At 40.1% G+C, this 16,855-nt stretch overlaps 2 protein-coding genes across 2 annotated transcripts in view; both read left to right on the top strand.

Annotated features, from left to right (window-relative positions):
• Window positions 1-2,174: 2,174 nt before the first annotated feature.
• LOC143146092 (uncharacterized) lies at window positions 2,175-3,669 on the top strand. Its single transcript, XM_076310101.1, has 2 exons — window positions 2,175-3,486; window positions 3,587-3,669. Exons 1-2 carry the CDS (start codon window positions 2,175-2,177, stop codon window positions 3,667-3,669), a joined length of 1,395 nt encoding a protein of 464 aa, XP_076166216.1.
• A 6,217-nt stretch (window positions 3,670-9,886) lies between these two features.
• The window catches only part of Sol1, a 636,201-nt gene continuing 629,232 nt past the window's right edge, over window positions 9,887-16,855 (top strand). Inside the window, exon 1 of the mRNA XM_076308829.1 lies at window positions 9,887-10,038. Coding sequence (XP_076164944.1) covers window positions 10,036-10,038 — 3 coding nt within the window. The 5' untranslated portion in view covers window positions 9,887-10,035. The remainder of the gene's footprint in view (window positions 10,039-16,855) is intronic.

The raw sequence follows: 16,855 nt of genomic DNA, 5'->3' as shown, positions 1-16,855 counted from the left end.
ACGTTACGTGAACGAAACAGCACGAGAGATTTGCTAAAATTGATTTCGATACAACGTTGCAACACTTTGATCAAGAAACTTACGAACAGCACCGAGCCAGTAAGAAGAATTGCGAGAAAATGGCGTATAGATTTGCCAGCAACATCTGAAAAACTTGCACCGGTGGTAGGGAGTGACACTGACGAATGACTTCTCCCACCGAGCTCTAGTCTATCGTCCAATTGACTTATTACGATTATATATTGCCGATTGTAAAGATCGACTTTGTCGTCGCGAAGACTCGCACGTGAGTGTGGCAAGTTTCTCATTCAAGAGTATCTCGACTCGTACACGAGCTGGAATAGTTTTCACTCAGGGTTTCTGTCAAATCCAGATACACGTGAGTGACACATGTTTCAGCTTATGGAGACGTTGAACATTATAAATCGTTCAACGGTTTAATCCCTTCGTGACTACTGGAATTTATGTGTGTACGTTCAACGCCCGAGTTATTTTAAGCAATGTAATGGAAACGATCGCTACAATCGCGAATTAATCGCGATTCGTATTTTCAAATTTTCAAGTTCGTCTTACGTAACACGATATCGTTAGGAAGCTGATCGATCTTGCGGGAATTTCGTTTTTCGTTTCCTTTTTGTATATGTACACAATATGTATGCGTATACATATACGTGTTGTGTATATACACGTCATGAATTACAATGGATATAATACTTATTGATATTCGACACGATAAGCAACTTTTACACGAATAGTACTTTTATTTTCAGGTGTTTGTTCTGTTTCACTTGGGAATACGTATACGTTTAATTATTGACTCGTTTCAAGTATTGCAATATGAAAGTACTTTTTAAAATTATGATCTGTTTGCAATTAAATTTTCCAATAATACAAGCACCATTGTTACAACACTATACAATACAATACTTTTCAATATTCTCACATGAAAGTACCTTTCAAAATTATGATCAACTGTTTGCAATTAAATTTTCTAATAAATTGAATATACATCCACTAAATACGTTATCACGTAACATCATCGTTACGACACTTGTAAACATCGTGAACCAATATTTGCGATTACTTTTCAATATTCCAACACGAAATCAATCGTTAAAATTTTCCTAGAATATTCCCATTTAAATTTCTCAGGGCCTATCACTACCGTTACGTTCTCAAACACTCAAAATTAATTCGAAAACAGCACCGTAACTATAGCTCACTCTTGCATAATTCTCGGTACATATTATTCCTTTATCTCCGCACGTGCAACACCGTGCAAATAATTCTAGAAATATTCATTCGAAACGTATCGAAGGGAACGATTCGTCCCCGAAGATATTCGAAACACCCAGCAGGGAGATCCAGAATCCCGTTTGGAGGTGTCCTGACGATAGAATCCTAGACTTTACTCTCTCTCTCTCTCTGTCTCTCCTTCGCAAACATTTCATCAGGTCTTAATTACTTTAAAAAGGCACTCGTCGTTGCCGCCACGAACGTCGAAGCTTCATTGCGTTACGTAACGCTGCAATTGCAACGAAACGTCGCTTTATCTCCACGAAACCGCGAAACGGTCTCCCCGTAGAAACTCGCCAGCAGCTCTAAATCAAACAATCGATATCGGGATACGTCTAGCGAGTATCTGGCACGGTCGGTGTTCGGCTCGATCGAAATTTCTCGTCGTTTGTTGGACGACGTTGGTCGTTGCGTTTTTTCTGTAAGTCGATATCGCTCGTTGTCGGTAAATTTACCTCGCACGCATGCGCCCCTATCGCGTACCAATGTCCCCTCGTTTTTATTCCCAACACTCGTTCCGAAACTCGCGCTAAATCACGCGCTTCGCTTTTCTCGTCACATCTAAAGAGTACATCCGACAGATTTACTGGACGTATAAATTACCATAGAACCGGGATGTTTGTCGATGAAGCGGTGCTCTATTGAATCGTTTACTCGCGCGTAACCTCTCCTCACCCCCCTTGCCCACCGTTGCACGTCTGTCTTCCGTCCCAGATAGCGGAAGCAGTGTTTGTCGAAGAATCGTTCGCCGAGCGCTACCTCAAACACGTCGAAATTCTTATTTACGAGGGAGCGATTGGCCAGGTAACGTTACGGGGACGATGTGTATATAAATTTGATAGTTTGCCGCGTACGTGCGCGCGCTCGGATCTCTAAATATGGCGACCGTCGATCGTACACCCCCTTTGAAAGAACCGCGCTCGATAATCGACAGCAGACCTGCCTTGCCACTGTCCGATCCCGAAGTGAACAAAATCGTCGAACGTAAACTAGCCACTACGAAGTTTCGCGTTTTACAATGGAGTTTGGACAGCTTGGGCGAGACGAACGGTTTCATGGGGGCGTATTACACCCTCACGGTGACCGTGAAATGCCCCGACGGATCGAGAGATCTCAAATTCTTCGCTAAAACACCGCCACCGACTTACAGTCCTCAGTACGACTTTATGATCCGTCACGACACTTTCAACAAAGAGATAATCGTCTACAACGAGATCGTGCCCCGAATGGGACTTGGTAACGGCCCGAAATGGATACCGGATTACTATCACGGCAAGAACAACACAATAATGGTGTTGGAACACGCGAATCACGAGGGTTACGTTACACCGGACAAATACGTCCCGTTCGACGAGGAACACTGCGTATGGGTGATAAGGACACTCTCGACCCTCCACTCGAGGTCACTGATACTGGACGAGAAGCTACGTAGATCCAGCGGGCGTACCATCCACGATCTTTACGGTCACATGCTCGAGGAGATGGCAATCACCGAACGCGACCAGGGAACCCGGAACTATCTTAACGCTGGCATCAAAGGTGCTCACGTTCTGGTGGATCTCACGGATAGTGTGTCACGGGAGGAGAAGACCACGGTGAAGACACGGATCGCCAAGTGGACGTTAAGGCTGCCGAAGCTGATGGAGTCCTCGAGTAAATACAGGAACGTAGTGTGCCACAGGGACACATGGGCGAACAATATCATGTTCAAGAGGGACCCTAACGGTAAGCCGATCGGTTGTTACCTGGTCGATTATCAGTTCATGAGATACAGCCCACCAGCGATCGATTTTGTCCTTTGTCTTCTACTGACCACCGATCGAGCCACCAGGAGACGTTGTTACGATTCTCTGGTCCAGGTTTACCATCACACCATGAGACGCGAGCTGGCCTCCGAGGGTATGGACGTTGACCAGTGTCTACCGCTCTCGGAGTTTCTCGAGTCTTGCACGGAGATGCGCTCGATAGGTTTGATCTTTTCCGTGATAAACATGCAGCTCATGCTTCTGACGAAACAGGCGGTGGACGAGTACTTTGTGGGATATAATGAAGAGATGGAGCAGGTTTTATTCAATGACAAACGAATTGATCTTGTTCTGGAACAGTGTCGAAGCATGAAGGCTTATCAGACACGTATCGGCGAGATCATTGAGGAAATCAAAGACCACTTGCCCGACGAACCACCGAATTGTTAGGTCTCCGGGTACGAAAGTACGGGACCAAAGGGCACAGAATTGGCCCGCGAGTACCTCTGTTACGAGTCTCGTTTGTACTTGTATCACGATACGAGGCAAAAGGGCTGTGGGCAGACTGCCAGTGAGATCGTACTTGGTCACGAGTCGCGAATGGGTCCTGAAGACTCCTGGAACGTGACAGAGTTCGCGAAATATTCGCGTAACAGGAAAGAGACCAAGATCAATCGATGATGGGAACTTTTTTAGTGGAAATGATCGGTGAGAGCTTTTGGACAGGGGTTTAAACCTTTTCAATGTGGTGGCATTTTAGTTGTGAATGTACTTTACGGGAAGTTTCACTCTTTGGGGTACAGTTGCTTGAACAACGTCCCACTTTTTTAATACCTTCTTATCGATACCGAGCATTTCACTCTTTGGGGTACAGTTGTTTGAAAAATGTCCCATTTTTTAAATACCTTCTTATTAATACCGAGCATTTCACTCTTTGGGGTACAGTTGTTTGAAAAATGTCCTATTTTTTAAACACCTTGTTATCAGTACCAGGAATTTCACTCGGAAACTAGCTCTATACTTTAAATAGTAAAGTTCACCTAGACTGGAACATTTTTATTTCAATCCTTCGCACAAACGTGTTCCACGTCTTACAAGGTCGCAATACTTACTCCAATTTAAATTTCAAACCACGAAGATTACGATCGCAAAAGGTGCATTGAATCAGTTGCCAATCAAGAGTCACCTCTCGAGTCGAAAGGGTTAAAATTCGATGGTCGTTTACGGAAGAAAACTAACCCCATTGGAAATAATTCGATTGCAAACGAACAGGGCGTACCATAGTGCACTTTAACGTACGCCGCGCGATTGGATCGCGCGCGTATTCCGCGACGAAAGTCGCAAAACGCGAAGTGGTTGTATTTTTCTATTAACAGGTGCACAGGAGCGGGGCCACGTCGGTACAAAGTACACCTAGTGCTCGTTGGCTATAATTGATGACGAGGGGTGGCACTTTAAATGGAAACAAACAACACAAGAGGGCCGAGAATTTTGTTTCGTTCGTTTCACTCGTCGTTTCGTCGTTTCTCTTTATTCACCACTTCAGATTTCACTGGCAGTAATGCGTACGAATAAAGCAAATACGTCGACCACCGCGGTCCCCGCACCGCTGTGCATTATTTTCCAAGCCCGTTTGTTATTATTTTTTTCCCCTCCGTTTCTGTTTCTTGTTTCCCTTTCCTTTTCTTTCTTTTTCTTTTTCTCTTTTGATCTTTCTTTTTTTTTTCTTTCGATTTTTCTTCTTTTTTCGTTTCAACGAATTGCTCGCCATTCCACGGTCCTCCGCGCCCCGTTGGCGAACCCTGCGTAATGTTTCAGCGTAATTATTTCATTCGGGGGGACTTTATACGGCCGCGTGCATATGCTCGCGGCTTTGTTAAATGGGGAATCGTTAAGAAAGCTAATTTTCCGCTTAAAACCATTGTGCGATATGGAGCTTTGCCGGCTTAAACCGCGTCATCGTTCTCCGTTAGACGAACTCCGTCGTAAAAGAGAAAAGGGATTACGGTTGGTAATAAACTTCGTGGAAACCCTGCAAAAGGCGGAAGGATAGGGACGTCTAATATTTAAAGTAAATTTCCACCGGGACCCTTCACTGTATGTGGAGTCGAAGCGTTTGATGTCTATTACAGACTGTGTCTCTTCTTTTTTAAAGAAACTAGGAAGGGTCGGAATGGAGGGAAAATTTATTAACCAGGGCTGGCATACGATTGCAAGATCGATTATTTTGATAAAATGAAACGTGGTTGGAACGTGGAATGAAAAATTCTTACTCGTTGAAAAATGATTAGTAGTTTATTATGTATTTGTACGTGGAAGTATGTACGTGAATATGCATTTTTATGCACAAAGTGCATTCTTTAAGATCGACCGTCGATTTTCAGACATTTTTTTATCGACGTTATTTTCGGACGTTTTATTAACGTTAGGTGATTCTTGATTCTTTAGTGAAAAATAAAAACATATTTTGGAAATTTTTAATATTCAAGAGTGTAGCTGATTGAATACTGACTAACTTTTATTCGATACATTTTACATTATTGTGATACACTTTGATAATTTCATTTGGATTCATTTTAGTAAAGATATTTATTTGTACAATTTAAAGTAATATTAGATGATTCTTTTGTTCGGTGATGTAATTGTCTGCTTAATAATTATAAGAGATTTGTGTACCTTTATTGTTCCTTTTAAATGAAATCTCATTCCTAATATTTTAATTTTCTTCTCCTACGGTTGTGTCCAGGAAAGGAATGCTTTATGAAAAGTTTAAAATTTGCATCCTCAATTTCCAGCTATTTATTTTCACAGCAGAATGAATCAGAGAAAATTGTTCGGTAATAAAAGCTCCGTAAAAAAGGAATGAGAGTTGTGGAAGCTATAGAATATAGTTATCTCTGTTGGGTATAGCTGTTTCTGTAAAACACACGATGGAAAACAATTGAGAAAAAAATACGATCTAAACTGTTAGTCTTTCTTTAAATATTTTATTTTATTCGTCAAAAGTCATAATTTTTTACATTGTTTTCTAGTAATAAAATTATTTTACTCGTTATTAGTAATTACATTGACAGATGAACATGTGTGAGAATTTAAATAAAAAAGGTCGATGAAAGATATATTCTTGGTTCTTCTAGTCAGTGGTAGAATAGAGGTTTCTATATTTATTCCACGTTATTTTTCTTCTCGCATATTAAATATTTTTACACGATTTAATTTACCGTTATAATTACCTTTTATTCTGATTCACTGAATTCCCGTCGAGAGAACTCGTTTAATTGTGATGATATATTTTGTGCATCGGTGTGTAAAATTTAATTATGACACACGAGAAAGAAAAATGCACTTTCAAAAAAATACGTACACTATCGATATAAAATAATAACGAACATATTTTATGCCAATACAAATAGTTATACGTTCGGTAGGATTGTATGGATTGTATTGCGCAAGTAATTTTATACCTCAAAGTCGCGCGAGTGACTAAAGATTAATGGTTCGAATGGAAACGATTTTCGAAGATTAAAAAGTATTCGAAGAACGTTGGCAAGGTTCGCCGTTAATAATAAAAATAATAAGAACCAAGTTCCCGGTAATGGCTTTTCCCTTTATCGACAAAGTACCGCGTAGATATAAATGTGGTAACGTTTCGACTTTTAATTTAAAGTTGATTTAAGTTCTCGTCAGATAGTGGTCTTTTTAAACAATCGAAAAACTACGAAAACGGTAAAAAAAAACGAAGAAACAATTGCGAAGAAAGCAAATTTAGATTAATGGTCGACACGTTTATATCTTGGTACGAGATTCCTGTTAAAGGAAAGAGTTATTACTTGGAAACTTTTTATTTTTATTATCCTTTATTAAAAGATACTTTTTTTTTTAGTTCTTTCCACTTTTCGGGGTTTAAACAAAATTTACTACTTCAGCGTAGATTCGATTCGAAACAAATTCCCTCGATTCGATGAAAAATCTTCCGATCTGGAGGAAAGCAACGTGTCTAATTGTCCTGTTCGAGCGATAATCAAACGAGTTGCATTTCTCGTTGCATTTCTCGTTGCAACGACAGGTCAGTTCTGTTTAACGGCTTGTGACGTTATGTCATATTAAAGCAGAAGTTCGTTTTATGGCCGGCAATTCGAAGCGACCGTAATCGTCCCTATACCGAGCTAATAACATAAGCGTGGAACGTAAATTGGGTTGCCCATCGATAACATAGTTGATACGTATTTTACTGTAAATACAATTCCACGCGACGTTCGAGCGCATTGTACCAGTCAGCTTTTAATGTTTGTTTTATTCCGTGCAATTACCAATTGTTTCTTTCTACACGGGAACTCGAATGGAAAATACACGAACTTCTGCTATTTTATTCGGGGAACACAAATTATACAAAGGTGTAAAGGAATGACATGTAACATTATACCAAACGTTTAAATATCTCTGTGGATCATTGTTGCATTCGCTAAAATTTGGTATTTAATCATTTTCTGCTAGAAAGAGATCACCTATGGTATACTTCCTTTCAAATTTTCGAAAATGGGAATAGATTAGTTCATTTTTTACTCAATCGAAAAATTAATCTAACAACTTCATTAAATTGCTCATATTCCATACATTGCGTACCCTTGCGAGCGTGAATTCGAAACAGTCAAGTTCGATCGCACTTTGATGTAAATTCTTGGGAACCGGTGGTACCATCAAAGACGAAGTTATTGTATAGAAATGATTGCAATTGCATCCCACCAATCCGCGCGCAAAGCGAAAATAGTTATCACCGTAAAGAGGGATTATTCTGCGGACGATTCGGAGCGATCAGTGCAAAATTACCATCCCATCGAGAACAGTTGCATAGCGGCGAGCCTGTTAATCACAGAAGCTTACTGTTTCTCGTATGCTCATTATACTTCACAGGCCACGAGCTTTCAAACGACGTAGAATTATCATCGATCAGCCAATAGCATCGCGATTCCATTATCCGTATTCGCGTTGATCTCGATTCGACCAGACTTCGTTCGTTAACGGAACCCTTCCTCTAACTTTGGGGATCCCATCGGTATTTGCGGTGCGCGTCTGTTAACCATCGAAACTGTTTAAAAATTCATCCGAACCTATCGACGGAAGGCCCATCCTAAGACACGACTTCGAACTTGGCGAAACATTTCATTCCGTGTCTCTCGAATTGCAAGTTACGACGTTCGACTGAATTGCACGAAATAAATTATAAAGATAATTTTGTTGAGAAAAGGATAGTATTTTTGCATAATTATTTTACTATTTACTAAGTATATTATTTAGTAAATTATAATCAATCGGGTGAGACAGATATTGAATGGACTACTCAAAGTGGAAAAAATAAAGGAATTGTTGTTTCTTACTGAAAAAGACGACTGAATTGCACGAAATAAATTATAAAGATAATTTTGGTGAGAAAAAGGATAGTATTTTTGCAGAATCCTTTTACCATTTACTGAGTATGTTATTTAGTAAATTATAATCAATCGGGTGGGACAGATATTGAATGGACTACTCAAAGTGGAAAAAATAAGGGAATTATTGTTTCTTACTGAAAAAGGTTTTTATTCGTAATTTTTAAAAATACAATTCCGAAGTGTCCGTGCTAAATACAATGTTCACTTAAAAGGTTTCGATGGAAGCAAGTGTAAGAAGTGTACTTAAAAATTATAGTTTTTTTTTTGCTTCTCAAACATATGTTTCGATGATAATAAGGGTTTGAGGTAGGACAACGTCAAAACATCAAAGATTCTGGATTTGTCTAGTATGCAATTTAATTAACCACTCAGGAACGCTTTACTTATTCACTTAGGGTTTTCTTCCTTTCCTCCACCCAATGTTCATACTTTTTTTCTTTTTTCAGCTACGTTTCAAGTTCTACAGGATAAGTAGAACTTGTCTACATTCTCAGAAGTCGTACACCAACGACCAATCGTCGATAGAACTTTTTTGCTTTTAACGTTCCCCACAGCATCAATTATCCACGCGTTTCTCAATTCGCTACCTAAAAATTTCATTTCTCCGATTCCCCACGTCGTCCAGCCTTACATTGTAACCCACGGAATCGTTTCTCTACATCGTAACCCAACCGTCTTGTACAACATTCTTTCGTAATAACCCACCTCCCTCGGTCTCTATTAAAAAAAGAAAAAAAAAACCCCCTAGTCGATCAGCACTCGGTAAAACCACCGCTTGGATGTTCGAGAGTGTTCGGTGTGTAGAGAGTCGTGGCACATCCGCTTGTGAAATCGTCGCGGGCTAGACTGACGCGATCGCACGGAAATCTCGTGGCTCGTGTCGGTCCGAGGACGAAGGGCGCAGGCGTCTGGCATCCGGCGTCCGGTGGCGGCAAGCGGGCTCCGATTTTCTCTAGTGCCGCGTCAACTGCCGCTGGGAGAGTTGTGTACATCGTGTCCCGTACGCTCGAGCAACCCTTGTTCGCGTGACTCGGTCACGTTCGTTCCCGTGACTCGCGAGCGAGTTGCGTTCCACGCGACAAACGCTACGGATTCGTGTCCCGTGAACGCCTGTGCGGATGCTGGTCGACGATCGGGGAACGTTACGTGTCGTTCGGTGTCTCGTCGTTCGCGAATCATGTTGAGAAAAACGCAACAGGGGAGTACGTCGCGAGAAACGACGACACCGCCGAGTACGCGTTGCAGCTGACTCCACGCGCGACCAGAACACGTCGATCAGTTGCACCGTAGTGAGTGCGTCGTTCTGCCCGTTGGTGCGCGGTCTTCCAAGTGTGCTTACTCGAGTGTGGAATTATACTTGGTTCTTTTTTTCGTACGTTTATCTCTCCGTTAGGTTCGTGGTGATCTCGATAGGGTCGCGAGGTTCGAAAGGGCACGCGAAGGTGCGTCGAGTATGAATCGGTGCAAAGTGCAGGTTGCGACGAATTTAACGAAGATCTCGTCCGGCTGTGAACTAGTGCTTTTGTGGGGCGTTGAAGCATGAGGGAGGTTGCATCCCCGACGTAATGGTGAGTGTGTAGCGTTTTCAGCGATTCGTTCGTTCGTTCGTTCGATGTAGCATTGTTGAACGCGTTTCTTCCCGTTGGAAGCGTAGAAAGCGTATCGCACTCGGGGCGCGTATAAATCTTTCAGGTGGAGTGCTCGGCTGTGTTACGTGTATGTGCTCGCGTCGGTCCCCTTCCAGAAACGCCTTGTGCGTTATGGTTATTGTACCGTGAGATGCCACACGTGGATAAAAATTATTGCACGTTGGATTCCAGCGCGCGGGAGAACGCCACGACGAATTGCACGCGACTGGTTGCTATTTCGGGGAGGGAGAAGAAAAGAAACGAAGAATCTTTTTTTTTATCCACGTTAGCGCGTTTCGGAGCATCGTTCGGGTGAAATTGAGGGAATTTAGGGAACGTTACCGAGGGCTTTGGTGCCGGGCTTTGGTCTTTGGTCGTAACCTTCTTTTCGGACGTTTCTGTTGTCGCGTTTCCGGCGTTGTTTGCGCCGTTTCACGGCGAGCACTTGGCACGTGATGCCCCGGGGCTCTCGGAGTAACTGTTTTTCCCTGATCGATGTTTTATTTTTGTTTACCACACCAGTGAAAGATCCGAGACTGATTGCACCTCTGTCACGGATTCTTTGTTTTTACGAATGTTGCACACCGCTTTTTAACCGAATTAAGGTTAATTCGAGTTACTATTCTCTGGCTGGGAGCATTTTTTCCTCGTGTGTTTCATTCTCAAATTCTCGAAGAACCTTTATCTTATTGAATCAATTAATTATATAGATAATACGGATTCTTTGTTTTTCCAAATGTTGCACGCCGTTTTTCAACCGAATTAAAGTCAATTCTCTTGCTGGGAGCAGTTTTTCCTCGTGTATTTCTTTCTCAAATTCTCGAAGAACCTTTATCTCTCTGCATCTTTATCTGGTTGAATTAATTAATTATATAGATGATACGGATTTTTTGCTTTTCCAAATGTTGCACCCCGTTTTTCAACCGAATTAAGGTTAATTCGAGTTACTATTCTCTGGCTGGGAGCATTTTTTCCTCGTGTATTTCTTTCTCAAATTCTCGAAGAACTTTTATCTCATTGAATTAATTATATAGATGATACGGATTCTTTGTTTTTCCAAATGTTGCACCTCGTTTTTCAACCGAATTAAGGTTAATTCGAGTTACTATTCTCTGGCCTGGAGCATTTTTTCCTCGTGTGTTTCTTTCTCAAATTCTCGAAGAACCTTTATCTCGTTGAATTAATTAATTATATAGATGATACGGATTCTTTGTTTTTCCAAATGTTGCACCCCGTTTTTCAACCGAATTAAGGTTAATTCGAGTTACTATTCTCTGGCTGGGAGCATTTTTTCCTCGTGTGTTTCTTTCTCAAATTCTCGAAGAACTTTTATCTCATTGAATTAATTATATAGATGATACGGATTCTTTGTTTTTCCAAATGTTGCACCTCGTTTTTCAACCGAATTAAGGTTAATTCGAGTTACTATTCTCTGGCTGGGAGCATTTTTTTCTCGTGTGTTTCTTTCTCAAATTCTCGAACAACCTTTATCTCATTGAATGAATTAACTGTATAGATGATAATAGAGTGTTCGATGAACGGAGAAATATAATAGAGTAATTTTATGGGTGAACGTTATATCCACGTTCGTTCGTTGATAGAGTTTTAACAATAAGCGAGAGAATTTTAGCGAGGGAGCTTTGGGTTATAAAACAACGTTGGTGATAATGCAAATTATCTCCCGTGATAAATATTAGCCGGGATCGTAATTTGTCTCCATTAATATATTAAGTTCCAACCTCTGGCGATAAATTAATTTCGAGGCGATGTGTGGAAAAAATATTATGCTGTACGAATATATCTGAGAGAATAATGCAGCTATATCAACCATACATACCTCTAACGTGATAAATATACGAAGAATTAATAATTAATTACAATTATTTTTCGAGAACTATGAATCGAAGAATTATACCCTTTTGCAAGACATCGTATAATATTTCTATTACAAAGAATTATCGTTTGTGTACTGTCCAGTTTATGAAACTATTCAGAAGAAATTTGTATTATTATAATTAATACAACTGTTCGAATCTTATACAAGTATTGAAACAATACATAGGAGCACGCTGACAAAGGGTAGTAAAAAGTATAAGTAAAATATAAAAAAAAAGAACATCGTAGAATTATTATTGAAAGTGTTGATATTTTCCGCGTAAAGCTTAACGATTAATGCGATTGTAAAATACCCGAATATCTCGAGTACGGTGAAAATACGATACGAAAACTTTTTGTTCTTATTTACACTATCACGGTCCGTGCACGCTTTAAAGCTTTTGCGGATGCGTCGATTTTTTCGTCGAAAGCTTTGGCTTGCTATTTGCACGAAAGAGTAGACGAGAGAGGGAGGCAATCAACCATTAATGGCACGTGTCGAGGCGCGCAATTTACATACCTGAGTATGTGTCTGCTCTAGGTCAGACACAATGGCGTTCGCGATTTTAGACTCTACATTATTCCACTTTACGTCATACACATCGATGCCTCGGAGCTGAGTAATCTGAATTGAATACGCTAACAACGGCTTAATCGCTTTATTCCAACCATACGATCGAAGAATGATACTCCGAACTTGGTGATCTAACAATTAGCTTGGGTATCGCTTACATTGACAGGGGTTCGTGTACCGATCAATCGATAGCAATTGCGTATTAGCAGCTTCTGTGACTGTTGAGTCACTTTAGGAATCGATGTCGGAATATTTTAAGTAGGCTTTTAAGTGACAACGTTGAGTAAAGAATATCACTTGGGGAGATGCATTGCTTCGGTGGATGCATTGATAAATGATACGTGTTTCGTGTATGTCGTGTATGATGTCAAGGATATTGAGTTACAGTTAATCCTCTGTCGCTAATTCCCTTTTAGTTAAAATTGATGAAATAAAGGTAATCTGTTTAATTGTCGTGGTCGAAATTATGAAGTTGCGTTCTACGGGTGAACTTTCGGTGAATATTCTTCATTTCGAATAACAATATTGGAGTAATGTTTAATTATACAATCTACTCAGGTATTACAATAATAGTTTCGGGATACGTATTGAAATATTCGATTCTCTACTCAAATATACGAAAAGTAATATTTGAATTCCTGTTCGAATATTTGAATAATAGTATTCAAAGGAATACCTACTATAATATTCGATTGTCTACTCAAATATACGAAAAATAATATTTGAATTCCTGTACGAATATTTGAATAATAGTATTCCCTTAATTGTACTCGAATACTTGAATACGTGAAGCTTATTCGTAGTGTTCGAAAAATTCCAAAATATTCAAATGGTATCATACGAATAGATCCAGGCAATCTACTCAAGTATTGGAATAATAGTTTCGGGATACGTACTGAAATATTCGATTCTCTATTCAAATGTACGAAAAGTAATATTTGAATTCTTGTTGGAATATTTGAATAATGATATTCCCTCAATTGTACTCGAATACTTGAATACGTGAAGCTTATTCGTATCGTTCGAACAATTCCAAAATATTCGAATCGAATCATTCGAATAGAATCATTTGAATAGATTCAGGCAATATACTCAAGTATTGGAATAATAGTTTCGGGATACCTACGGAAATATTCGATTTTCTACTCAAATATACGAAAAGTAATATTTGAATTCCTGTACGAATATTGGAATAATAGTATTCCCTTAATTCTACTCGAATACTTGAATACGCGAAGTTTATTCGTATCGTTCGAAAAATTGCAAAACATTCGAATCGAGCCAGGCACCGTTCGGCGAGGATTAAATCGGCCGGAAGCAATTTTTAAAAATCACAAACTTCAATTTCTCCAACACGGGCGATAACGACGACCGGCGAATGTTCTCACGAACAAGATGCAATTTCCTCCCAGGCTTTTGGCGGTGCTCACACGTCCATAATAAAGTTCGTCGCGGCAAACAGGCATCCGCAATTAAAGGCGATCAGATCGATGATTAACTGCGACCCAGTGGAAAACTAATTAGAAAGTTCATCGATTTTTCATCCGTTCGGCCAATTCACCATCTCTGGCGGTCGAAGATTTATCATCGTCTCGGTCTTCGTTTGCTCTGTACACGTGAAAAATGATTTCGAAATTTTCCAATAACACACCGTGGCAACAGTTGCATTCGGTTCGGCTTTCGATTCAGAAGTTTCGACCCTCCATGGCAAGAGGTCGTCCCGTCGTCACGCGACTCGGGGACATTTTTCACGCGCAATGATTTATCCACCGTCGATAGGCCACCGGCACGCGACCTTCGACAATCGCGGTTGATGATGTGCCTAGTTTATTTCATTTTTTTTTAAATAAGTTCCCCTCGAGGAAGGTAGCCCTAACACTTGATTGCGTAGAGGTGTAGAGATTGTATTTCTCGTTGATCAAGGTGATCTACTCAAGACCTTTTTTCAAAAATATATAATATAACATTCTGATCCTAGTTTTGGGTATCTTTCAGGTTAATACATATCTGATTGTGAGTAAGAAATGTAAACCATAATGTAAAGTAAATATTTTCTATAATATTTTATTAGGCAGTATGATTGATTATAATAGAATTTCCGGTTTTTCTCGTGGCAATGAATATCTGAAAAAGTAAGTGTTTACTAACATTTCACGCAAAGTAAACATTTACTAACATTTCACACAAAGTAAATATTTACTAATATTTCACGCAAAGTAAATGTTTACTAATATCTCATCCAATGTTTCGTACATCCCTCGCGTAAATGCATACCTAAAAAAAACAAAGAAAAGAAAGAAAAGTACAAAGTGTAATGAAAAGTAAACGATTTTTTTGAATATTTCATCGGGTGCATCGAGAAATCGGCGAGGATCCATCGGCCGATGCGTGCGCGTGCGGTGCACGTGACGCGAGTTGCCATTCACCGCGGCGGCATCACTGGTGTGCGGAGTGCATTTACAGGCATTGCACTCGTTTCAGGAAGTTCTTGAATCGTCGGGGCGCGCGCCTTGGAAATTGATTTCCCGTGTCACGGCGCGAGTTCCCGGCTGTTTTCGCGCGCGTTTAATTATCTCCTCGTAGCCGTGTGCACTTTATTAAATGCAAACACACGGCGACCGAGGGAAACAAAAAAACTTGATATTCGACGTATCGACGACCATATGCACTCCGTTTACGCCGATGCGTTTCCCATATTCGTTACCGTACGAAGACATTCTCCGGGAAATGCTCGCTGACCGTGAGCTTATCGCTCCAGTTTCATGGTGCAAAATCGGCACGAGTTTTTCAGTAGGTCATCGTTGTATCGTTGGGAACGGTGTCGAGCCAATTCTCAACCGAACAACGAATAAGAATAATGAATAATATTCTATTCGTGGGTCACGAGCGAGTTTCTTCTCCGCGGGAAAGTTTCGTCGGATAGTAATTTATTCGAATACTACGTAGAGGGATGAATATTTATCAAACGATAAACCTCTGTGTATATTCCCGTGTACGTGTAAACAATATGGATGCGCGCAAGTGAGATTATAGAATATAGTTTTAAAACTACATTTCGAATATTTTCACCGAAAAAATTCAATCGATAGCTTCACAATCTCGACTTTTGTACTCGATTCACTTTCGTCCTCGACGAAGGAATTATTTCCTTTTTACAATCTCGGCTGCGATAAAGACCGCGTTAATTTATAAATTTCATCAAAATCCCCCTGGCTGTCACCTGGAATTCGTTCCCAGAGAGAAGAATCTGCATCACGTTGTACTTATCGTCCACGTTTCGGGTAACTCGTTGTTTAATAACGATGGATGCTACGCGACAGTGTCCTTGGAGACTTATTTGGAGGAAATAAGCGAACAATGTCGTACACACGACATATTATAATCCGTACAGAATTTCCTATTTCGTGAATCAAGGGAGAGGGAGGGATCCGTAGCGGAACTTATTCCGCGATTTAAATACATCGCGATATTTATATACTCGCATGGTTTAACGCGCGGAAAGTGCTTAACAAATTTTAGCCGGTTGTCAAACAAAGCTGTGTCAATTTACTTTGATATTTGGTACGCGCGTGATGTACTTGATACACATGGAACTGCTCGTGTACGCCGGAATGAAGATAAATGGTGTTTGTAAACTAATAGCGCCGGAGAGCGTTTTTGCCGTTTAATCGTCATTCGGTTAATCATTTTTTCGCGCGTTTCAAATATTTTAATTACAACGCTCGCGTAACGGCGATTTAATGTTAAACCGAGGCGAGAGGGGGTGTTCCGTTCTCGACGTAGCTTAATTACCGCTCTCGTCTCTTTTCTTTCTTTATTTTTTATTTTTTATCTTTTTTTTAACAAATTTGTACATCTTTAACCGTGTTCCTTCGCTGTTTGAATCCTCCTTCGCTGTTTACCCGGTCCAAGACGAAAAGTAATTCGCGTAAGCGAAGAGTGGTGAAATTTTCTTTAAACGAGACCGCTCCAACGACAGTTCTCTTCTTTTTTTTTTTTCTTCCTTTTTTTTCTACAATCTTATCTCGTGTTTTACGATTACGGAACGACGGAATTAGAAGCGCGTATTTTTTCATACCTCTCGCGAGAACTTTACGAGCATTTCAGTGGATTTTCTTCGATCAGACTCTTCGATTCATTCTTCCCTTCAATTTATCTACTCATCTCGGATTCTTGTTTTATTATATGTATAAAAAAGATTCCAGAAGATTTGTATCGCCGTTTCGTGGGTATTTATTTATTTATCCATTCAAAGAAACTACTTTATCGTTTATACGACCTTTAGTGTCGATTGGATTTATTCTTCTC

The sequence above is a fragment of the Ptiloglossa arizonensis genome, chromosome 4 (genome assembly GCF_051014685.1).
Source record: "Ptiloglossa arizonensis isolate GNS036 chromosome 4, iyPtiAriz1_principal, whole genome shotgun sequence".
Lineage (NCBI taxonomy): Eukaryota > Metazoa > Arthropoda > Insecta > Hymenoptera > Colletidae > Ptiloglossa > Ptiloglossa arizonensis.
The sequence above is the reverse complement of the archived record's forward strand: the minus strand, read 5'-3'. Positions and strand labels throughout refer to the sequence as shown.